The following is a 27,489-nucleotide window of genomic DNA, read 5'->3' as shown; positions in this document are numbered from 1 at the left end:
CTGATATATGAATTTATAAGCCATAAATTCAATAAAAAATAGTGCTATATCACTGTGTAGCTCATAAAATATCAATAGTTATATCACTATATAGCTCTGAAAATAAATTATCCCAATTTTAGAATCATTAAATTTTCTTTTTTACATCCTATAAACTACATATAATAAAATTTTCATTTTCTTTACGTAATTTAAGAGTTCAAAATCTCTATTGTCTGTACTATTAAGAATTTAATGATAATAATTGTTTAATTACTGTATTGGATTATTAATTTATGTACGAAAGTACGTAATTATGATTTGTGTCGGGTCACTAACATTATAAATATGAAAAATTTATAAAGAAAGGGAGGGTATCGTACCTTGGATCAAAATTAACATTTATCTATCGATAAAAAATATACTTACATTTTATAAACATGCGAATGTACCACAAACGCTGTTTTAAACATACAGTTCATTCGAGAGAATAGCACCGTAGAAGGTATGTGCTTAAAACACTGAGAACCCTATAATATTCTCATATAAACATCTTTATTTCTGAACTACCCATAACAGCTTCAACTGCTGTTTTTAACTGGCTAAATCAATGGTACAATAGGTTAATTTGATTCAAGGTACACTTTTCATTATGCCACTTCAAATTTTAACCTTATAATATTTTAAGTTCAAAACTGAAATATGGCATATCAAAATATCTACCAAAAAGCAACGATTTGAGTGAGATATGAATTAATAAACAAAACACAATGGCAAAATTTTTACTTGAAAACACTTACACATGGACAAACATGTCTCTCGTTTGCTTGCTTTCTGTTAATGTCTTTTCAGACCTATATTATTCCATGGGTCCAACACCTTACCTTACAATTAGTACATTGATTTTTTGAAAATTTATGATTTTAAGTTAATGTAATAATTAAACAGGCAATTCACGTAATATTATTACATTTGTAATAATTTTACATATTCACCTTTCTGCATTCTTTTAGTACAATTTGACAGGCTTAAATAAATGTTAATCTTACTTAGATAAAAATTTTTTTTTATCATGAGTAACGTTGATCGGGAAAGTTAAAGGTCAAAGGTATGATTCTCGTTAACATATTTATATTTTTATATGAAATCTAATAAAAATAGTTACAACATGATATTCAGACTAAAGAAGTTTTGATAAAAAAATTAACACATTCAAATGCAGGTCTGTTAATGAAACTGTTGACATTTGAACTTAAATGAAATAACCTATCATTTTTGATAAAAATTTTCCATTTTAACTCATAAGAATTTGTTTGTTAAGTAGATATTATTTAAAGAAACTCTCCAAGGATCGGACCCGCCATCTCTGGCCTTCCAAACTTACGCTTCTTAAGCTAATTTTGGATCTTTTATCGATTCTCATTTGTTACAGTTCTTGTAATAAAATAAAAAATTAGTTGTCAGTCTATATAGATACACTTGTTTGTGATTTTTTTTTTCATCTACATAAATAAACTCGTAATACAACATTGAACAAAATATTATGTTAAATAGCAGAACAAAATGAGGTTGCTAACACATAATTAATTATTTTTATTTAATAATAATTAATTATAACTACTATATATACTCATTACAGATACATTACCTAGCTACTACCTACCAACTATTGCTGAGTAACTGAGTAAGAAGTACTCAGTAGTAATAGCGAATACTAAGAGTACTCATTGTCAGTTGTGAGTGTTACAATCATATTTAGACCATGTACTTAGTTAAAACATACATTATGTTAATTTAATACAGAGCATTTCTAAAATAATTATAAAAGAATTGAGAAATGTTTCTGTCCCTTTTGATTGTGATTTAAGGTATTTAGATACCAAAATAATGAAAATGGTTCAAAAAACTTGAAATTAATCATCATTTTATACGTCTTTTGTGAAAAATTCATAAATTCGATTCTCTGAACGGTTTAGCAGAAATTAAATATCAAAGTCATTTTTTTTTAACGAAAAAAGGTCCAATTTCTCATAAACCGCACAGAGAATCGATATTAATTTTTCCCAAAAGACTTATAAAAGGATGATTAATATTTTCATTTCAATTCTCTAAGATATTTCGATACCGTAAATTGCATGAGAAATTTTAAGAAAACATCATTGAAAATTGATGTAAAATCATTGCCCTTATGAAGAAATCTCAAAAAACGACATATTTTGAAAGTTTTTGATAATATTCACTTGGAACGAATGAAAACAAATTTAAAAAAACTCTTTAATAGAAAGTAAACATATCAGTAATGACATAGGAAAGAAAAAACCAAGTGTCTCCATCCATATAAGGGATGTACGATCAGGGTAGATTTAGCGTTGAAATTATTTTTTATCTTATTTTAACTATGATGATGAATTTTAGTACATCTTTATGAATGTAAACAAAAAATAGGAATAAAATTTTTCGAAACCTGCCTTATTTTATCAAATATCGAAAGCTGAATAATTAAACAAAAATTTCAATTTTCGATATATTGAAAAATACGCCAGATATCGAAAAATTTTATTCTTACTTTTCTTCTTATATCGTCAAGTTTTAACATAATTCACAATCAAAATTGATATCAATTTTTTAAATTTGTGCCCCCACTACCGTGCTCATACATCCTTAAGTCTTACAGTACCCACTTGCACCTTTAATATTTTTTGAATTTATATTAATAAGAAATAATAATAATATTTATATGTAGTAAATTCCGAATAACATATAAAATTTAATAATGTTCAATGAAAAACAATTAATACTCAAGAGTATAATTTTCAAGATATATTAGATTTAAATTTTATTTAATATTCCATAAAACTATTATTAATTAATTATTGATAATATTGTTTTATTATACAGTTTATGAAAATAGTTAAAGACATAAGAAAATTGATATTATTGATAATTAAAATTCTTCATTTTTACTTATAATTAATTATAAATAATTAAAAAATATTTCTTGTACAACATATCAAGATAACAGAAAAATTCTAGCTAAGACAACTACAAAACAATTCAAACAATTAAAAGAAAAATGCTAAATGCCAAGCATATTTGTCAACCACATTCACATCATAGTATTTCTCGATTCGAAAGAAATATGTATTTGTCAGAATGATAAATAATAAATCGTTTTATAACGTCTTGTTGACTTTCCAGAGGAAGTTAATGTAATGGGACCGATTTTGAAAATCTCCAGTTTTACATATTTCTGCGGTTTCTAGGCCGAAATATCCTTTTCAATGTGATGTCTGTGTGTGTGTGTGTGTACGTATGTGCGTATGTTCGTATGTTTGTTCGGATTCTTTCGCCTCGATTATCTTGCGAACCAGTTATGACATTAACACGTGACTGGGTTTATTCTACGCGTAATCGCGTATTTAAGAACTGAAAGAGTTTTCACCAGAATAAGTTGGGCCGTTTTTTAATGGTAATAAAAAAACTGGAAAAAACTGAATAAACAGAATCTGAAAAGTGGATAAAACACATGATTTCTCTATGGAGATAATGATCGCTTCAGCATAAGCTGCAGTGCATGATCGAAGAATAATAATGAAGGCTAACAAGACCTTTTTTTAATGTTTTTCTCCCCTCTGTGAGGTTAGTCGTGTGGATTACAGAGGTCGCACTCACGCGATTTCAGTACCACATCGACTATGTAGTGCCAATTTTTGTATCAATTTTGTAATCAGAATTGTAGTAGTGAAACTCTACTGTATACGATGATATTATATATATTTTATGTGGAAATAATTATTATTTGCGTCAAATGCTATATTTACAAGTGTATAAAAAGCTCCTTTTGAATAAAATGCTCGAAGGCTTTTACTAGTTGTAAATATATATAGTCCAATTTCAATATTGCCTCAAGTATTTTTACGCGAGAGAGAATTTAGAATTCTATTACAGCAATATCGATAATACAGATTTCTAATATATCTACCACTATACATACATGTATAGGATATACAGTTAACACATGTATATAGGAAGGTATCTGTACCAAAATTGAAATATGTGCATAGTTGAAAAGATATAATCAACAAATTCTTGTTATCAGAAAATTCTACAATAAAATACTATCAATTTTTTTGAATTTGTGATGTTTGGGTTTGTTCCATTATGCCACCAAACTCTGTAACTAAAAAATAGTACCATATTGATGGAAAGAGCTTATAACGATCAGGTTATTCTTTTTTTTTTTATATTATACAAGATCAATGAGATTCATGGACCATATCGCATATATTATTAAGGCTACGCTAATAACCATTTACTCTAAGAAGGTGGACTTTCAAAGGACCAAGAGCCAAGATCCTACAAGGACCAAGGTTCTTGGTCTTTCTAGGACGAAGATCCTACAAGCTATCCATTCTCAAACCTGTAGTTTGTAAATATATTAACACTTTTTATACCCTGATACATATTAAATATATATCAAGGTATACTAATTTTAGTCCCAAGTTTGTAACGCTTAGAAAAGAGATAACAAGTTGAAATTTTTACAGCGTGCTCAATACGTAAAAAGTGAGACGTAAAAGGACTCATCTTGTAAACCGTTTGAGATAGAACAAAATATAAAAAATTAACAACTTTTTCGACATTGTGGCAAAAATGCTGAATTTATCAATATTTTTAACCGGCTTCAAACAAAGAAGGGGGAGGTTATCAATTCGACTGTGTTTTTTTTATGTGTGTTACCTCAGAACTTTCGACTGGGTTTCAAACAAAAAAGGAGGAGGTTATCAATTCGATTGTAATTCTTTTTATGTGTGTTACCTCAGAGCTTTCGACTGGGTGAACCGATTTTGATGATTTTGATTGATCTATTTGAAAGCTGGTGCTTGCCGTGTGGTTCCATTTCATTTTGATCCAGTTCTGAGAACGGCGTCCATAAGAAAACCATAAAAGTCTTCAATTTGCATTAAGCATGCACGACAAGAGGACGAATAACTCAATATCACGGCAACCGATTTCAATGATTCTTTTTTTAGTGACAAATTAGTTAGTGTACTTTAGATTCACAAAAAATCACAAAATAAAAAAAAACTTTTAACAAAAAGAAAACCAACTTCAAAAGAAAAACTTTTCCAAAACAAATTAATATGCACAACAAAGTAAAAAAAATATCAATAGTATAATGTTTAGTTACAATTATTGTTATTTTTGGAGTCTTTGTCAGCCAAGCTAATGTAGCAAACTGTTCTGTCAGAGTTGTTTCCTTGGCTGACACCGACTCCAAAAATAACAATAATTTTAACTACATACCATTATCGTAATTTTTTACTTTCTAGTGCATATTAATTTGTTTTTGAAAAGTTTTTTTTTTTTTTTTTAAGTCAGTTTTCGTTTTGTTAAAAGTTTTTATTTTTTCATAAATATCATCAAAATTTGTCTACCTTAAATAGATATATCGTTTTTCTCGGAAAGTCAAACGAAGGACTAACAATCCTATTTTTAAAGAACAGCCAATATAAATAAATATTGAAAGACCGTAAATGTATTATAACATATCTATAAGTGTAATTTATTTATTTGTTAATGATCATGTTAAATTGTGATACATATCTAGAGGCGCACAATGCTTATATTTTGTATGATATGGCTGTCTGTATGCTTGCTTATCTATCGTACCTTGCTTATCTAAGTATAAAATTATTATTTAAGGTAGTACCTACACGAAAGTGATATTCCAAGAATTTCTCAAAACTCAGAATATAAAATATTTAATTCATAATACACTTGCTGTTAAAATTAGAAGATGATTTACCATGCCATACATGAGATATTAGCAATTAAAAGTGACGCAATTTGTACGTGTACATGGGAGAAGTGTATAAAAATACACAAATTTACAAATATTATATTTATTTACCAATGAATGACGTCCACCATCTCTATGAAAAACTAATATAATGTAGAATACTATATTTAGAAAATATATAAATAAAAATAAAAATTATTTACCATATAGTTTCGATAAAAAACTTAAATAAATAACTCGTTTTAGCGATGATTTTTGTGGAAAAGATATGAAGACTAATGTTAAAGGCATATGTCATAGTGTGTGTGTTTATATGTATACTAGAAACAATAGTGAGGAACTACAGTCTTGTGAAAATAATATATGGTATATGTATAATAGTCATAGCACAGTTAATGCACTGAATGATAGTATTAGTCCAAAACTTTTTGACTGGACGGTCGCGGAGGAACTACCTTAATATAAATAACGTAATCATATCTTAAATATATATCCAATTCACATTCAATCCAATCATAAATTTTTATACATACATATAATGGAAATGAAAACAGAATCGATGGAAATAAATCTATACTTTTAAAACAAATAAATAAATAAATTTGAAAATATTATTATGGTAGCCTCAAAGGTAATTAAAATATTTTATATTAATATTACCTATGTGTATTTTATCTTGAAATGTTTATTATTTACAAGAGTGATACCCACTCGCTTCGCTGGGTTTAAAAGTAAAGATTGATAAAGATTGCTCTCGCTTATTCCCTTTCTAACACTCGAAATAATGGTAAGGATTGTTTTACACAGGTAAAATATATGTATGGTTTTTCTATTTTTTTAAATGTATAATAATCGTAATTATTCATTGAGTATATCAGAAAAGATGGCCGTGAAATATTTTATATTGACTATTTTTACAGGAATCTGTAAATTATGGTAATGTCAAATGACTACTTTTAAAGAAATCTGTAATTTATGATAATGTCATATGAAATTAATTTTAAAAATTTTTTTTATTAATGTATCTTTATAAATTATATCTCATGTGTTATTCTGATGTATGAGCTATATTGCAGTACAGTTGAATTCAAAACCATTCGCAAGTTTTAGCGTGAAATCGTAACAAACAAACAAACAAACATGATTACTTTCGCATTTAAAATATATAGAGATATAGATTTCCCATATAAAAGTTCTTGTAATGGGTCTGAAAATCAAAATAGAAATTTTCAACATACTTTTACGTTTCATAGTATTAGTATTGACAATATTTTTAGGTTGATGTATGTACGCATGTTATAGCTTCAAACTTTTTTGATGTTCAAATAAAAATAAAAATATTTGATCGGTTTATGCGTTTAACAAGAATTTGAAGTAAATACCCAAATAAAAACCCTTTGGAAAATGTGCATCAATTAGAAAATATAAAACAAGTGAAAACAAACAATTAACTGAGTTAATTGTTTAAATACCATGCATAGTCAGTGTTGATTTCTTTATCACATAACACATACATACATGTGACACATACATAACTGATATTCAAGTATAGTGCATACTATAAAATTTCCTCCTAATTGGCCCCCACACGGGTAAACAGTGATGTTTACGAAAAAATGTTTCAAACAAAAGTTGTTTATTTTTTTATAAAGAAAATTTTTTACATTTAACTTTTGTTCTATCTCTAACGGTTTTCAAGATGGGTCCTACGGACCCAAGACCCAATTGACCTATGATGCTCATTTTCAAACTCGACCTCACTTTTTACGTCCTGAGAACGCTGTAAAAATTTCAGCTCGATATCTTTTTTCGTTTTTGAGTTATCGTGTCCACAGACGGACGGACGGACAACCGGAAATGGACTAATTAGATGATTCTATGAACACCTATACCAAAATTTTTTTCGTAGCATCAATATTTTTAAGCGTTACAAACTTGGAACTAAACTTAATATACTATGTATATTTCATATATACATGGTATAATAACTTTTAAATTTAAAGAAATTTTTAATTTGTTAGTTAATGCGTTTATTCCATATTTCTATAATAAAATAGAAAGTCCACTCTCCAATAAGGGGTGCTATCGTGGAACTATCTCTGAAAATTAATGCTTGGGTTTATAGAACCTTCGTACCAAGCAGCGTCGGGGAATAAAAATATGCAGAATCGCTTGATATTTTGGCATTTATGATCAGTACTATTGTGAGAAATATGAACAATAATAAAACATAATACAATCTCCTTGAGAACCTTCTTAAAAATAAAAATATACAATAATAATATTAATAATAGTAAAAACAATAAATAAAAACCTAAAAACAATAAATTTAAAATAAAGGCATATTGTTGTAGAGTGAATTTACCTTATTTATCTGTTTAGAGTTATGGATAGAGAGAGGTAGGTATCTATATAGGTAAGTAAACATAAGCATACAGTATGAACAAATAACTATGTGATATATACACGTAACTTCATGAATCAAATGTCAATTTAAATAAAATATCTTTCAAAAGATTTTATAATAATGATTGATATATTTTTTGCCAATAGCAACACAACAATATATATATATATTTATTTTATAGACCTTAAGAAAAAGTAACGATCACTTACTTTTATATTGGTAAGTATATTTTATGAAACATGCTACAATAGTTGCTCATAAACGAATAGTCTTGTCAATAACATTTCTAAGCCTGATTGCATACGAAAAGAAATCTTGAGTAGGTAATCCTGTCGGGGGCGTTTTACGATTCTGGATATCATCGTGTTTGAATACGCCAGAGGTCAATCACAACGCATCAAACTGCAAGCCTTGCCAAAAGATTCTATGTACGTCAATTATTTTCGCACATTATCATGAGGAGGAGTTGAAATTATGTGAAGTATAAGCTGTACATCTGCAGTCGGCTTTTTGGTAGAAGCCGACTTTTTACTAGATAATTTTAGCATGCAAACATTTGATAATAAAAATCCTTTAGCTTGTTCGTTCTTATCCATACAATTACTATTTAATCAATTAAAAGTCTAGTTATTGTCCACGGGACGGCGTTCTTTTTGTTAAGTGATCAATAGATACTTACTTGAAACTTCGTGAGTGGCTTCCTTTTGGCAAGTTTCTTCCTATGATTTATTTCGCAATTGCTGTGTTCTCAAAGGAGTATGATACGTCATATTTAAGCTATCGATCTGAAGAAACACGGCAGGGAATTTGCCGAGCACTGTCACCACTTATATTAATAATTGTTATTAAACAATTCGGCAAAAGTGAATTATAATCGTTGAAAAACAAAATTACGGCATGTTTGAGGTGGTAAGAAAGCTCATTGATGCAGTACTTTTGTCGGATAAATTTCCTGCTTCGTTTTTTGAGACTGATATCTTAAATATGACGTTATCGTGCTCATTTGAAAACACAACACTTTCGAAAAAAGTTGTAGAGAGAAAGTTTGGTAGACTTTGCCAAAAAGAAATCACTCACGAGATTTTAAATATGTATTAATTATTTAACCGAGAAGGTGCTATCGCGACATTAATTATTAATAAATTGTTGCTACTTATTAGTAAACTCGCGCCTACTATTTAGGAATCGAACCCCTAGCTTTTCAATTCCTGCCATATAAGGTTTTTGCAAGATAAACAATGACTTACAGAGATAAAACCATAAGTAATTCAATCAACAGAAGAATAAACGGCGATAACATAATCTGTGAATTTGATGGTATGCCTGAAGAAAAACCGATCATTGTAAGCCAAGAAATAGGTATTTCATAATTCAAAATTCAAATCTATATAATATATATATTGAATGTGAATGACAAAGACAATAATAAATAAACAATAGACAAAGACGGGACATTATATATATATATATATATATATACCTGAAAACATATATTGTTTGTGATGATGGCGAGTGAACGTGTGTAAAGATGGTTGCGAGGGGGTGGATAATGGTACGTGATCGCCTTAAGGTTATTGCCGACACGGTCCCACGGATCATTCTCATTTTATTATTATACAAAATAAAATAAAATTAAAAAAATACACACAACAGAGTATATTTATTCTGTTTTGTGTTATGTTGTAGGTACACTCAAATATTAATATCCCACCAAAGTATACTAACATTATGGGATGGGAAATATTTTGTTAGGTATATGAGAATATCACAATTCTTCACTCTCAAACTTCACTAACTCGACTAACTCACTAAATAATATATAATTCGTTAAGTATGTGTGTGCTATCGTTTAATATGCAAGGTTCGTTCCAACCTTTTGCAAAAAAATTAAAATTTTAGAAAATAATATAATATTTCAAAAATTAAAGGAAAATATGAAAAAGATGCGTATTAAATGATAGAATAAGGCTTTAAAGCCAACTTCCAAAACATCTCTTTTCAAAAACTAAATAGTCACAAAATATATATAAATATTTCACTGCGCTTCCACCAAATTTGTGTTGTGTCATTTACTGATGGTGTCTATTCAACCGACGACTAAATTACTAGCGACAAATTACCGTACCACAAATCATTAGTCGATAATAGAAAAAAAAATTGTTTTATGGATAGATTGGCCGTGTTTCTAATGGGGTCGAGTTATTACGTGTCTGAAATTTTTAGGTTTTGCGTTAACACTGTGGTTCCTTCCACCCTCTGATCCACGATATGACAATACTTCTGATAAGTTAAGCCTGTGATTGAAATATCTAAATGTACTTCGGGATTGGTTTTGGTTATAATAGGGCCGAGTTTTGATTGGGTCTTTGGGGCCGAACTTTGTTATTATTATTTATAGGCCTTTTACGGGTTGACAATACCTTTAATAGGATCAAGTGAAGGGTTTGAATGGTTTGATGAATGGTCGCGAGTGAATTGCCATCTGGAGATACGTTACGCAGTTCGGAAAAGTAACTTAATTCTGGACAAGTACTTTGTACAGAAATAAAATTTTTATGCTAGATTGTATTTTTCAAAACCCGGAAAGGAACTCCGATAAATGTTAATATGATTCTGGTTATGTTTTAAGAACATCATAAAACCTTCGAATAATTTTTCAATATTAATTTTATTCAAGACTATATAAATTTGGATCTATATTGTCCCAATTTTTGGAATGATTTTTGGTTTTAAATCATAAATTTAAAAAAAATAACCACCGGATGAAATCTTCGATACTTTTCTTAGGCCATAAACTTAAAATGTACTAGAATACAGAAACTCAGAATACGCTTATCAATATATCACTGTAGGTTCAATAATAACTAGACCTGAAACAATACCTCCTATCAAACCATTTTCAGTTCTATAATGCCTAATAGTTTTACTGATACAGGATTTTTATAAACAAAACAAAACGTATTATTCATTGAGTCAGAGCAAAGGTTTACAGTACCACTCTCATAAAAACAGAATTATATCATTTATGTATGATATCGTGATCAAATTATTTGTAGTACAACCTGTATAAAGCAGTTTTACATAGACATCTTGTATACGTCTAGAGGCAAACAGACATATATCACAGACATTCTAAAATGATTTGTTGCCTGATAGTCAATCGTGTGGTATGTCAATAATTAGGTATTTGAGAATCAAAAATTATTTATTCGATATCAATAAGAAATTTAATAATATAATTTTATTTGTGGCCATTTATTTATTTATTATTATTATTATTATTATTAATGTTTGCTTATATTAAAAGATTTAAAAGCCGTTATTTGATTTGATCTTTATACCTAATATTTGGGTCATATTTTTCAAAACTTGTAAAATATTGCCCTATTTACAAAAATTCTGGATTCATTGTTCTAAATTTACCTACCACATAAAGTCCATAGAAAAGTTTATTCGAAAAAAAAAAACTTTCTTATGTTATCTTAAGAAGGGACGAGCAGAATAGCAACTTTTAGTAATATATAATAATAATGAGGTTTAACCTCCGTTTCTCTGACATATACGCCTATAACAGAAGCCACCCACATCATTATTTGTTAATCTTTATTTATTTAATTACAAACATATTTTACAATTACATTTTGATGTGGGTGAAGTCGGTTACTTCGTTGTTATCCACGCGACGACAATGTGATCAATTTTAATTACTCCCATTAATTATAAATTGTTCACACTGCCGCTGCCTGGATTCGAACCCGCATCCTAAGTTTAAACGGACAAACAGTCGAAGCCAAACGCCTTAGACCGCTCGGTCATTAAGCAACTTTTAGTAAAAGTTCAGATTTGTATTTGATGGAGTTTGATGTATCTCTGCGCCACAAAATTTGCATAGGTTTTACGATTCTGTGATATAGTAATAGGTACTGTTATAGTAATATCAATTAGAATGGTATATGTTTAAATAAATTCTAGCAATTTATTTACTTAACTTCAAAAGTAGGAATAATGCTTTTTATTTAAATAATCTTTAACACAAGAGTAGTACAAATTTAAAAAAATTTAAAATAAAATTGATAAAAATAACTAATATAGAATCAATGAGTAGGAATACACATTTAAAATATTAATATAATATTAAAATATTAAAAAAAAGAAAAAACAGAACATAGTAAGTGTCATATATCACAATAAATTTAGAATTACAAAACTTCTTAGATATGGCGGGGAGGGTTGCTCAAATGTTAGTCATCGAGTCATCTTTTACATTTGTCCAGGATCACGGAGGCTGATCATGGTATTGCCTCTGTCTGGTTAGGTGTTCGACGTAAATGACGCACGATGAGCGGATTGTATCCGAGATCATCAACCGAGCCATGGGTGCGTAGTTCTTAGCCAGCCAGAACCCGATCGAAAAAGTAGAAGCTTGATGCGCAACAAATCATGCTTAATTTAAATTGAGTTCGTTCAGATTTTACATATAGTCATGCATGAGTGATTCATAAAAAAAAAAAAAGTTTTTCGTGACCCTCTGAAACTTATTTTTGAAATTCGTTGGAGTTGAAGCCTTTAATGATGAATTTCTTAGACAAAAAATGGAGAAAATCGTGTCATCATCTCACAGTTTAATACGTTTTGCAGCCTTTCTTAATTTAAATTATATTTATCATATGATTATTATAAAGTTATGTGACTCAATTATTTATAAAATGTTATTAATCCGGGTAACAAGTTATTACTATTAAAATAAATAGTAAAATATGTGATACAAATTAATAATAATACTGTTATTATTATTTGTTACAGGTACATATGGATACAGTACCTACAACATATTGTTTATAAACGTACATATTGTTGTTGTATGTATAAACAATAAATTTTTAATTGGAATTTATTTCAATAAATTAATATATAAACAAACCTATATATGCATACAGAAAGTTTAGTAATTATGTAAGGGTGATTATTATACCCTTGTAAATGTTAATACAGGATATATAGAAGCTAGTTACTCTTGTCCATAATGCACTAAATTACAGGAGTTATTTTTTTTATTTAAATAGGTATAGTATCACTTAAATGCACAAAATCCTTACAAAACAGGCGGGGAAAGTCTACATTTGAAGGAAAACCGTTTTAGACTATATCTCCATAATCGTGCGCTTTAGACTAAAAATGGTAATAACTTTTATTGTAGATAATTAAATTACCTACCTTTTTTGTATACTAATTTTTTTTGTATCACTAGCCGTTTATGACTTATACGACTATGACGATTTACTTATTGATTATTTGACCGATATGTCTTCTAATATTTGTTAAAACAAGAAAATGATTATAACTCCACTTTTAAATCATCAAATTTCCTAAAATTTTTACTTAAAACTTTTAATTCTAAAATTAATATTTATGAAGTTATAACGCGTTTAATGTCGCAACCACCGGGTGCAAGATTAATAAAAAAGAAGGATACATAGTGTAATGATAAAAATTCAATAAAAATATGAAATATATTAATGTTAGTGACTAAATACTTCACCTTCTTATCTGCAAAAGCATCGCCACCCCTTCAAATTTTTTGTATGGTAAGCGCTTGAGCTTAGAAATAGTAAATAAAAAATGAGTGGTTTTAGACACTCTTAGCCCGATGCTGGCGCAAGATTGGTAAATTATGTTAACGGAGGAGTATCTTGTCTTTTCGCTTTGAATTGATAATTTTTATCTCCTTTGTCGTCAAATCTTCAAAAATATGTAAGCTAATTTTTAGTCTAAATAACTAGTATATCGATAAAATGAATTCTACCTTCGATATTTTGAAAACTTATTGTAGACAAATATAAATAAATATATTGATTGACACGACTAGTCAATATATTTTAAAACTGTCTAGTTAATTCTTTACTTATAAATACTTTTTACTATATTACTTACATGAATAACATGTACTTTTAAAAAAAAAAAAAAAGGTTTTATTTATGCATATAAACATATTTTAATTAAATTAATGTACTTAAAATATACTAACAATTTAATTGATATTATTTGTTAATATAATATTATTGTTATTTATTAATAAATATGAATAAATACATGCAAAACGTTTTAATTTTATGATATTGATTACTTATTATTATTACCGATAGATTATTATTTACTAATTATAATTAAAAAATTATTTTAACATATTTTGAGAGTTACTATATTTTTTTTAAATCTATCATTATTTTTATGTTTCAACTAGCATGATACCCGCCCGCTTCAATGGGTTTAAATGTAAAAACCACCACTTTATAGCATCCACTCGGAAAAATTACTTTTTTTAAGTGTAGTCATAATTCATTGAGTATATCAGAAAAGAAGTACATGAATTATTTGGCATTTACTATTATAAATTTTTACAGAAATCTTTAATTTATGGTCTAAAATGATTATCATAGATAGAGCAGTAAAATGTCAGAATAAATTTTATTTTTAATTTTTTTAAATAAATATATCTTTATAAATTATAGCTCATTCGTTATTCTGATGTATGAGCTATATTGTTGTACAATTTCTTTTAAATCCATTCGCCAATATGTGCGTGAAAGCGTAACAAACAAACAAAGGAACAAACAAACATCCTTACTTTCACATTTAATTACAAAATAGAAAATCAATGTTAAACTCGTGCATGTAATAAATACACGAAGCAAAATAGTCGATCATCGCAATTTTTGTTGAAATATTTCCACATAATGACAGATCAAGGTGTCCCAATTTCTTGTTTCTGTTTTAAAGCGGTTGAATTTTGTATCAGCTTTTACTTTAATAAAAGAAATAAATTGAAGATTTTCGCGAGTTTTTTGTGGAACAGTTAAGATTTTGCCTTCTCCTTCCTATTTAATAAATTCATATACTGTTTACTGAATGAATTAATTTGGAGTCGATGTCAGCCAAGCTAATTTAATAAACTGTTCTGTCAGAGTTGTTTTCCTTGGCTGACACCGACTCCAAAAATAACAATAATTTTAACTATATTATATTATCATTATTTTTTAATTTTTATTCCATATTAATTTGTTTTGGAAAACATTTTCTTTTGAAGTCGATTTTCTTTTTGTTAAAAGTTTTTTTTGTTTTGAAAAGTATACATGGGTGAAGCAGTGAATTGGTAAACTAATTAGTAATAAAGGTATAATAAAATAAATTCAATCAATTTCATATTTTAAATAAATTACATTATAATATATGATTTATATTATATTAAATAAATAAATAAACAAAATATTATATTCATATATAAAATAATAATAATAAAACTATATTAAAATTTATAAAACAAATTATATACCAAACATAGGTACGTACTACCAATATATACTTGTATGGATTAATTTAATTTTATTATTATTAATTATACTAATTGTTGTTTATTATAGTAATTAAAATTAATATAAGTAATAGCAGGTAATGAGTTTTTCAATAAACACCCACGCTTGTGTAATAATCATATACCTAGGTGCTGGTACTACATAGGTGTAACAAAGGTAGTCGTTTAGTGTGTATAAAACTATATGCTTTGATAATAATTTAGACAGGAATCCATTTATCAATTTAATTATATTGATTATTTTGATTTATAAAATATATTAAAGTAAATGTCATCATTTTTTTTGACCTAATTTAAAACAAAGAACTTAATTATAAAATACATGTTTTTTTTTATTGCTTTAAATAATTTAAACGTTAAGAATATTTTTAATACTACATTTTTTAGCACAAAGAATTAGGTAAGACGATTAATTCGTATTTTTTGAGATATTGAATTCTATTTTAAGCCCCGCAATAGAATCAAAAGTTTGGTAGTCGATAGTCTGGTCATAACTAATTTAAAGTAATTATTATTTAAGTACATGTAGAAACACCAGGGCAATTTTCGATAAAAGGCTTGATTTTTTTTTTATATGAAGTTGAACTGGAGTCTAAATCAATTCTGAAAATTTTGGGGGTGTTTAACCGATTATTTAAATAAATAAATGACTTCAAAATTGAAATTTCCTAATATTTGAATTAAAATTATCTACATCAATCTGGTTTAAATATATTACTGGCTGTACAAGATTATGACAAAATATAAATACAATTTAATTGAAATAACAATTAATATACAATCTATGATTTGTGGATAGTTTTTGTATTAACATAAATTTCAATGTACTTGTTATATACGCAGTACTAATGCTACACAATACGTCAGTTGTATAGCTACACTATATACTGCTATAAGCTTGTCGGCGCGCGCACAGTATGTCGGTTACGCGAACCCATAACATTTTCCTCTACCAAAAAGTGCCCAACGTCGCTAAAGAAGTTTTTACTTCAGAAATTGAAAAAAAATAAGGTCGAACTTACTTGGTAAGTGTTTCTAACGATGATGTGTATATGGTTCCACCAACATCAATATGAACTGGTGCGGTATAACGTGATGCAGCGGCTACACATGGTATACCAGTAATTTTATGATTATAATTTACAGCTGGTGGAGTGGGTGATGATGAATTAGACATTGTTGGTGAAGTCGCTGGTGAACTACTTGGTGATAATAACCTAAAAGCAAAGAAGATAAATGTTATAATGTATTAATTAATTATAGTCTTAGTATCGTTAATATTGAAATCTGTATCAAAGTGGGACAGCAAGGATATGCTGCAATTATGAGGCATTAAATTTAATATTACTTCCACGCTTCAATTATCGAACTCCAAAACCCCCTTTGTCGTCCACAAACTATTTGAATTTTCTTTCGAAGCTAAAATAGTGTCCGATCGAAGTAAATTTAATGCGTTACTTTCTAAATGTTATTAATTTAACAAAATGCAAGATTAACACACATAGGTAGGTATCTGATATTCCCATATAATACATACTATATATTTCACGGATAAATAGTGATGTTTACGAAAAAATGTTTTAAACGAAAGTTGTTTATTTTTTGATAAGGAACATTTTTGACGCTTAAGCTTTTGTTCTATCTGTAGCGGTTTACAAGATGGGTCATACGGACCCAAGATCCATTTGACCTATGTTGCTCATTTACGAACTCGACCTAACCTTTTACGTCCCGAGCACGCTTTACAAATTTCAGCTTGATATCTTTTTTCGTTTTTGAGACAGATAACCGAAAATGGATTAATTAGCTGATTTTATGAACACCTATTCCAAAATTTTGATGGTAGCATCAATTTTTTTAAGCGTTACAAACTTGGGACTAAACTTAGTATACCTTGATATATTTTATGTATACAAATGATATAAAAATCATAAAAACCATAATTATATTGAAATATAATAATTTATGGTAAATCAATAACAAAAAAACACAATACAATTTTGAGTTTAAAAATACTTTTCAGGCATGCTAACGTAAATTTCGATCAAGCCACGCCAGCAACATTATGGTAAGCATTATACGTTCATACAACTAATTGACACTAATTGCGGTGATTGTGTAAACTTGATCCATATTATTTCGATCGTTTCTTTACCATTTAAATTTCGAATCAGGTATTTAAAAAGAACAAATATAGTGATTTACGAATAATAAAATGAATAAAAAAAAGTATAATAGTATGGTAATTTGTAAAATATATAAATACAATGTTTGCCTTTCCAATTGGTAAAACAATAACACACATCAGTAGTCATTCAAATGTAATTGAACATAAATAAATAAGTCTGTGAGTTGCCAGTGATTGATTTATCAATTTCTCTTATGTTCAGCTTATTACATGCATACTTGTGCATAACCATACTATACAAATAATATGTAACACATGTAGCAGACAAATTATGAAATACAATTCATAATACGGGATGTTCAACAAGTGAAATTTACAAAATAAAAACCGATTTTTGGAAACTTAGATATAAAATTTCTTAATTGAGTTGGTTCGACCGTTTTGGGGCTACGATGCAACTGAGAAATACACAGACGCACAGATACACACTTTAAACTTACAACACTCCTTTTTAAATCAATATCAAAGTGATGGTCAAGGACATCAGATCAGATGACAAGGATACTAAGAGAGCTATCTTTTTTTGGAACAAATCCTTGGAAATATTTTAATTGAAATATTTGAGTTGACTTTGTTCTTTTGAATTATTGTCTTGAATTACCTTATTATTTTACCATTTCACTTTTCGAAATGAATTGAACCAGAGTTGTTTGACCATTCATTTCCATAGTAATTATTTATATGTCATACTTTCCAAACTGAATCGATTTTGAAGGTCATCGCCAATTTTTTAGTTTTTTCGGATACGGAAACCTAAGCTCACACTTGAAACATAGCTAAGAACACTCTCCGTTAAATTACCTTTCAAATGAAACCGAAGAAATTAAAATCGGGTTATCCGTTCAGGCGCTACGATGTCACAGACAGACAAACACACAGACAAATAGACATAGTCAAACTTATAACACCCCTTTTTTTAGTTCGGGGGTTTTGACCGCTATGTGTGTCTGTCTGTATGTGTGCCTGTCTGCCTTTGTCACCGTAGCGCCTAAGCGGATGAACCAATTTTAATAAATAATAATAAATTGTTTCTATTAAAAAATTTAGATCAACCTGTATATAAAATATATTATTAATTTTTATTGAAATTAATTAACATGTCACCCCCCTAAAGTTACTTTGTGTATTAATTACATGTTTGCAAACCAAACCTTGTCATTATTATATCACGTAAATTATACCTTTCGTTATGCTAATTACTATAACTGTTTATGAAATAAATCTGACTACACGAAGCGACGCAACGTTCATTTTGTTTTCATTTGTGTTGATCCTGACCAACCGCACTTTATAATTAAAAATAACGAATCAGAAGCAGTGCCTTATAATTTGTATTACTAAACTTATTAATTATTCATTGATTGTATGCTAACCTTGGATTTTATATTTAAAAAATTCGTAGCACAGAAGCTGCGTTTGCCAAGCAAATTCCCTCAGAGATGGAAAAAATAACACATGTTTCTTGAAATCGAATATTAAATTTTTATTTCGTTAACTAAGCGCCTAGAGAAAAAATCACAACAAGACTTTTTTGCTTAAAACTGATCCAAAATACAAAATTATTGTTTATTTTGAAAAAATTCTTACGGACCAAGGACTCAATAGTCCCATGTTGCTCATTTACGAACTCAACCTCACTATTTATGTCCTAAGCACGCTATAAAAAATTAAGCTTGATATCTCTTTTTATTTTTGACTTATCATGTTTACAGACGGGCAGACGCACAGCCGAAAATGGGCTAATTAGATGATTTTCTGAAAACCTATACCAACATTTTGTTCGTAACATCAATATTTTTAAGCATTGCAAACTTTGGACTAAACTTAGTATACCTTTCATATATACATAGTATAAAATGTTACTTATTTTTAAACATATTTTACTATATAAATGTACGTTTACCCTTAAAAAAAATTCACTTTAATATTTTTAAAGTGCGTACCTACCAATGGGAGACTATAAAATTCACCTGCTTTTGAATGTAACTTTTATGATTATATTTAAACAAAATAAAATCTTTTAAAATCATTAATAATTTATTAATAATCTTGTTTTATTAGATCTAAACATATAAATAATATGATTTGTAGATATGTAGGGTAAAGTGATGTATCTTGATGACAGTGAATCTTGGATCTCTTTTCATTTTCGTGTGAGATATCTATGATATAGAAACTGTATATGAAACAAAGAAGGAAAGTACAGTTTTCAAGTAACTTAGAAATACTGATTGTTCACATTGTGTTTTGTATTTAAAACCCCTTTTTTATCGGTGGAAAAGAAATACCACGGGTGACATTTGATGAAAATTTCCTATGCCAGTTAATGTTAAAACTATTTCTAAGTTACTTCAAAAGTGTACTTTCCTTCGTCATAAATGTTAATTTTAGAAAAAAAAGTTTAAAGTAAATGTTTTAGGAAATTTGTAGGTTTAAAAGTTAAGTTATTATCATTTTCTTGTTTAAACAAATATTAGAAGATATATCGGTCAAATAGTCAATAAGTAAATCATCATATCGTATAAGTCATAAACGGTTAGTGATACAAAAAAAATTATTTACCAAAAAGGTAGGTAATTTAATTATCTACAATAAAAGCTATTACCATTTTTTGCCTAAATTGCACGGTTATGGAGATATAGCCTAAAACCGTTCTTCATAAAATGGAGGCACTTCCCCCGCCTATTTTTGTAATGATTTTGTGCATTTAAATTCAGTACGTGATACTGAACCCATTTAAATAAAAAAATAACTCCTGTAATTTAATGCAGAAAAAATTCTCTGTAGAATGAGGTAATAATTATGCTGTAAGGAGAAATTATTCCCATTATTTGATTAAAGACATAGCTTTAAAATACATAAATATAAATTGTGATGCAAGGTACAACAGTCTCTTATATATATTGGTTTATTAGGTATTTATAGGTATTTATAAATGAAATATTTATAGTAATTAATTATAATAAACCTTTAATAAATAAATAAAAACTAACATTCGTGATTAATAACATATTATAAAGATAAATTTAATTTAAAAAAAAATAATAACTATACCATAAAAATTATTGACAATATTATAGGTATAAAATATAATGATGGTAGGGATTGATTTAAATCAATTGGTTCTATATAATGTAAATTGATTTGGATGAAAAATGAGAAATACGGTCAATATAAGATATTGATTTCGACTGAACCGAGTTGTCAAAAATAAACAAATTTTTATTACAGTTTTTACTAGTGTCTGACCCGAAACTGGAATTTCTACCGAAAACGAAACCGAATCTTCGGTATCTGTCTCAGTTTTGGTCGAAACCGAAATCGAAACTAAAACTTTTTTAGACATGTTAAAAATTGATTGTTTGCTGAAATTGGCTTATGTTTTACACTTATACAGGCAGTTAACACAACAGCAAGACCCCACACAATTAAATCATAGCAATAGCAGGCAGTTGTTTCAATGCTTAGGTGGTTAAAATTAAAAAACCAAATCCAAGAACGCATACACAACACAATACATAAAGTCACAACAACATTACACCGGACTGCCCGGCAAACTCAGCAAACACACACTCACTCAAAGTAAGCAAAACGACGCGCGATAATTCACGAACGCAGAGTTTCGGTGTGGCCGAAAGTTCGGCAAATTTTCTGCTGAAACCGAAACTGATACCGAAACTAGATTTTTTGACCGAAACTGGCCGAAACCGAAACCGAACCTTCGGTCGAACACTAGTTTTAATACTTCTCATCCGCCCGCACTATCCACACCACTCTACATTAATCACTTCAAAAAATTTTCTTTGTATGCAGGGTTAAACATTTTAACAACCTGCTATGACTTACTAGCGTGATACCCACCCACATCACTGGGCTTAAGAGTAAAAACCATGGCTTAGTAGCTTTCACCTCTCTTGATCTCAATTATCCTCCTTCCATAACACTCGCAGGGATTGTTTAACATATCTAAAATATATGCACAGTATATCAGAAGAGTATATCCGAAAAGATAGGCATGAATTGTTTAACATTTACTATTTTAAATTTTTACAGAAATCTTTAATTTATGGCTCAAAGTGATGATCATAGATGGAGTCGAAAAATGTGAGATAAAACTTAATTTTAAATGTCAGATTAAACTTGATTTACTTTCTTAGAGATGCATTTCTCTGAGATTAGTACGCTTTTTCTTAACCTTAATGCAAAAATCTAACAAAATCTTTATATCCGATTGGGTCGAAAATGTAAGTGCAAGGTAAATTCGGTTAAGCAATCATTCTTTTATTTATTTATTTAGTCAGACTAGTCAAATGGCAATTTAACGAAATTTTTATCTGCCTTCTTACTGTATTTCATTAAAAATGTATACCTATTTTCCATGAATTTAATTCAAGGATATGTATGTCTAATGAATTTAAAAAATCAGAATATTTTTTCTGAAAAAATTTTTATTTATATCAAATGAGACTGTTGTGTTAAATCAATTTATATCGATAATAAATTATTGTTAAAGACAATTATTATTATTATAAGCGACTGTTTTTTAATCAGAAATCTCTTATAAAATGTTATTACTTCAGACTACAGAGAAATTTTTTTTGCATTAAATTACAGGAGATATTTTTTATTTAATTAGGTTCAGTATCACGTAATGAATGTAAATGCAAAAAATCCTTACAAAATTAGGCGAGGGAAGTGATTCCATTTTAAGGAAAACCATTTGAAGTTATATCTCCATAACCGTGCACTTTAGACCAAAAATTAATAACCTTTATTGTAGATATGTAGATGTCCGGAAGTAGGGTACTTCTCTTTCACTTTATGGATGTAAATCAAAAAAGCAAGTTCACATGAATATGATTTTATCTGGTGGAATTTATGGAACAACAAGGGTTCCTCTGTACAAATAGCAGATCAATCCAGTGATCTAGTGATCATCCAGACCAATTCACCTACTGTAACAATATTGATATAAGAATACAATCGATCTAGTTTGGTGCTATGTAAACTCTAAAAATTTAACTGTAGTAATTTAAAACGGTGCGGTTTGGTAAAAATTGTCAATAGTCAACAAATATTTTTAGAATTGTCAAAAATAATAAATCCAATAGTTTTTTATCCGGAAGTAGGGTACTTTTGTCTCGTATTATGGACGTAAACAAAAGAGCAAGCTCTCATGAATATGATTTTGTTAAGTACTCATACTCAGGCTAACATTTTCCACCGACTCCCATGAAAAGTTACCAACGCGAAGTTTTTTCCTGGATTAAATACCTTATTTCTTCGACTATACACAGAGCTTATAATAAAAACAAACTCAATAAAATATGAAAATTATCTATTTCTAAATAGGAAATGACATAAATCATGATAAGTCATTTACCACATAAATGACTTCAACTATGTTACCTATACGAACGACTAACTACTGGAACTGGTGAATGAACATATGAAATTGTTTTTATTATTATTATTGTTGGTATGTTTTTTATGGTGTTAAAAAGAAATATTTATTTTATTTTTATTTTTTAATTTACACATCATATAAATTTACATGAATTAATTAGATTTTATCACACCGCTTTCTAATAAAAGCTTTTTTTTACAGGTTCCTACTTGATGATTATGTTCCAAATAATTACGGTAGATAGAATATATTTTAATTTCATGAAATAAGTGGGTAATTTTAAATGATTGATATTCATAAAACATGAACACGCTATTTTGTATCGAAAACGCTTATTTCTTGTAACTTATACTTATGAGCCTCTTAGTTAAGTGAAGCTTTTTAAACTCCTAATTAACAAGCAAAAACATAAAAAATACGCTACAGAATCCTGGTAAAAAAGTCTGATTGCGATATAGTTAGGACCAAGGATGGCTATTACCTTGTATGAACTATAAATTTCAAAAATTTGGAAGGTCAAAATTACTGCCATTGAAATTGATATAAATCCCACTTGTGTGAAATAAAAATGTTGAAAAGTTTTTAATAATAATAAATAGAATTACATACCGCATTTTTCCACTTGGGAACATGCCTCGTTGAGAACTGGTCGTCATATCTTTGGCTTGTTCTTTTGTATCCAAATCATTACGAGTGCAATCACATTTCTTTCTGTAACAAATTTTATTAATTGTAATTATAATTTTTTTTCATTATAGACCAGATTGAACAATTTTAATAAAATATTTCTTCATTTTTTAAGCAAATGTTTCTATTTCTACAAGAAGGATACAATTTTCCACATTTGCTTAATTTAAACTTTCGTTACTTTGCTTTAACTGAAATATATTTGGAAAATCGACGATATCATTTTATATGGAGAATTTTGATGACAGAATTAAAAAGTTTTTGATAAGAAGAGATTTTAAGCAAACTCCAATTTCGAGGTAATTTGTTTCATAGACATTTAAATTATAAATACGAAATTTTTTGGTTTAAGAACAAAGATTATCCTGTTATAGCCTTTACATGTTACTTGCTGATAATGTAGCTTTATATTGGGGAAATCATTTTTCTGAGAGAACAGTTTGCTATATTAGCTTGGCTGACACCGACTCCAAAAATAACAACAATTTTAACTACATTATATTATCGTTATTTTTTTACATTTTAGTACATATTAATTTGTTTTGGAAAAGTTTTTCCTTTGAAGTCGCTTTTCTTTTTCTTAAAAGTTTTTTATTTTTTTTACTTTGTGATTTTTAGTGAATCGAAATCAGTTGGCGTGATATTGAATTATTCGTCCTCTTGTTGCGCATTCTTAATGCAAATTAAAGACTTTAATGGTTTTCTCATTGATACCGTTGTCAGACCAGCACCAGCTTTCAAATAGATAAAGAACCATAAAAATCGGTTCATTCAGTCGAAAGTTCAATACACATAAAAAAATACAGTCGAATTGATAACCTTCTCCATGAAGTCGTTTACATCAATTTTTAACTATAGGTAATTTTCCAGGTTCAAAACTTAAAAAACGTAGTTCTCTTCATACTGCCCTTTATCAGTATTTTTTTAGACTATCTAAGGACTACGTTCATACAAATTTTTTACTAATTCAAAAAATGTTCGCCACTTTTGTACCTATTATATCAATATAAGAAACAAAAAATAATACAAATAAAATATTATGATCGATTCATTGGTAAAACATGACATGAGTGGGGATTTTATTGAATAAAATAATATGTTTAAATGTATAATGTAATCAAATCGGAATCCATATAAACATAATAATATCATTAATATTTAGTTTATAAAAGTACCACCCGTTATGAGATACACACCCTTTCCAATAAATACAAATCATGTCAGTATAAATCATGTTCTCCTATTTTCCAATTGCTTATTGCACATATATATTCAACAACTGTATTTAATTAAGGTTGTTGATGTAATGTGTCGGTATTTTGGAAAAATGAGTAGGAAATCCGTTCCTGACGCCACTCATAACAGTTTCCATTTACTTCGAAGAATAACGATTTAACGAGTTATTTTTTTAATTCACAAATTGGATTAGGGCGAAACAAACATGAAATGTCTTGTAGAATAGACTCTCGACCTATTTTTAAAGCCCAAACTAAAAAAAAAAGGATGTTATAAGTTTGACCGCTATGTGTGACCGCCTGAACGGATGAACCGATGTTAATTTTTTTGGTTTCATTTAAAAGGTAATCTAACGAAGTGTTCTTAGCTATGTTTGCTTTGTTCTTCAAAATCGATTCAGTTTGGAAAAGACATAACTTATAAATAATTACAATGGAAGTGAATGGTCAAATAAACCTGGTTCAATTCATTTCGAAAAGTGAATATAAAATAATTAGGTCACTTAAAACAATAATTCAAAAGAACAAAGTCAACTCAAATGTTTCAATTTCAATTAAAATATTTCCAAGAATTTGCATAAAAAAATGATAGCTCTCTAAGTATCCTTTTCATCTCATCTGATGTCCTTGACCATCACTTTGATATTGATTTAAGAAGGAGTGTTATAAATTTAAAGTGTTTATCTGTGCATCTGTGTGTTTCTCAGTGGCATCGTAGCCCCTAAACGGTCAAACCGACTTGATTGAGAATATTTTATAGCTAAGGTTCTAAAATTCGGTTTACAAGGAATAAATCGTATTTGTCAGGTTTTTTTTTAAATTTTGTTAATTTCATTTTTTTTTAAATTTTGTACATTATCCACTAAAAGTATATCATATCTAGTTATCAGTAATGAATCTATAAGCTCTCTTATGGCACCAACCACCTGAATATATTTAATTTTTAATTTTTATTATAAAATATGTGTAATTTCCATGTATTGACACAATCGTAATATAGATTATAAAAATTATATCTGACCATAACTCAATGTAAACAACTTGTAAAAACAGATCATTGAGATATTTTATTATTATTTATAAATGAATGACATTAATGATAATCATTTTCAGTTTTTTATGAAAGTTATTATAAATGATCATTTTCACTGATAATCGATAATTATCATATACTTGGTGATAAAATAATTAATATTCATTGAGTTTATTCAATAAATTTATAAAAAAAAAAAAAAAAAAAAAAAAAAAAAAAAAAAGCATCTGAAGGATTCCGTAAATTCATTAATGGATCTAGTACTTAGAACTACAGTATCCACAGTATCTAAGTGACTATTTCTTTGGTGCTATTAGTTTATAACATTGGGCAAAAGCTCTCAAATTTTTTAAATCAAAGGGGAATTTTCTTAACCATTCAAGAAGTTAACGATTTACATAATTTTTTACTTAAAACTTTATGTTCAAAGCTTTAATGCTTTGCATAGCTTTAATTAAATACAAAAATACAATAAATATTAAGAATCTTTCGAGAAATAATAACAAATTTTTTTACAAACAAATAACGAATTCGGTTTGAATGAATTAGTGTCAAATACGATACTCAAAATAAATGCAAGAGAATCCAGTAAATTTTATAGTCGTCGAATTATTGTTTTCTTCATTTTCGATAACCGTTAGTTAGAATTTTTTTTCGTGATCTGTTGGAATAAAATTGTCCCCATCTTGTGCCTTAACGTTATATACTTTAATTTAGTTCTGTTTAAAGCATTGACTTTAGAGTTATACATAGACTAAGCATCGCCTATCTTAGGTCAGCTAGGGATATTTATCAAACAAAAATACTAACGAATATAGAAAAAATGTTTTACTTTGACTTAAAAAAATACTTATCACGTATAACTTTACATTTTTTCTTACAAATTTACAGTGGATTTTACCTAAGCAATTACCTTAGATGTTAGCACGCTTACAATCGTTTGACACTCAATCTATGTAATTCTAACGTCAATGGTTTAAAGATATCAGAAAAAAACAATGTTTCAACTTTCGCTTAGAAGTTTTTTTTATTGTATTTATTCCTTTATTTTTTTAATGATTATAATTACAATTATTTTAATATTAGCTATTACAATCTTGGAATTATAATTAAAATAAAAACAGTGTTATTAACTATCTTGTTATAAATAGCTAAGATATTACACTTAGATTACGATTAATGTCTTCAGGTCAAATTATACATGATTGTTAAGATAAGACTTATTCAAGTAACCTTAACATTTTTTCAAGCCAAACGATCAGTTAAGAGGACATTCCGGTGTGGGCTGAGAAAAAATACAATTTTTTTTTACAATAATGAAAAAATTCAATCCTGCGTTGATATATTTTACATGGATTGAAATGGGTCAGTAAATCTAAAT

General features: G+C 28.1%; 1 protein-coding gene across 1 annotated transcript in view; it reads right to left on the bottom strand.

The window, feature by feature from the left end:
- Positions 1-27,489, bottom strand: part of LOC123296530 (BTB/POZ domain-containing protein KCTD1) — a 165,423-nt gene that overhangs the window by 24,411 nt on the left and 113,523 nt on the right. Inside the window, exons 3-4 of the mRNA XM_044878041.1 lie at positions 23,763-23,864; positions 16,581-16,775 (exon numbers count right to left, since the gene is read on the bottom strand). Coding sequence (XP_044733976.1) covers positions 16,581-16,775; positions 23,763-23,809 — 242 coding nt within the window. The 5' untranslated portion in view covers positions 23,810-23,864. The remainder of the gene's footprint in view (positions 1-16,580; positions 16,776-23,762; positions 23,865-27,489) is intronic.

Source organism: Chrysoperla carnea, chromosome 3 (assembly GCF_905475395.1).
Source record: "Chrysoperla carnea chromosome 3, inChrCarn1.1, whole genome shotgun sequence".
Taxonomy (NCBI): domain Eukaryota; kingdom Metazoa; phylum Arthropoda; class Insecta; order Neuroptera; family Chrysopidae; genus Chrysoperla; species Chrysoperla carnea.
Note: the sequence above shows the minus strand (reverse complement) of the source record. Positions and strands in the feature narration are given on the sequence as shown.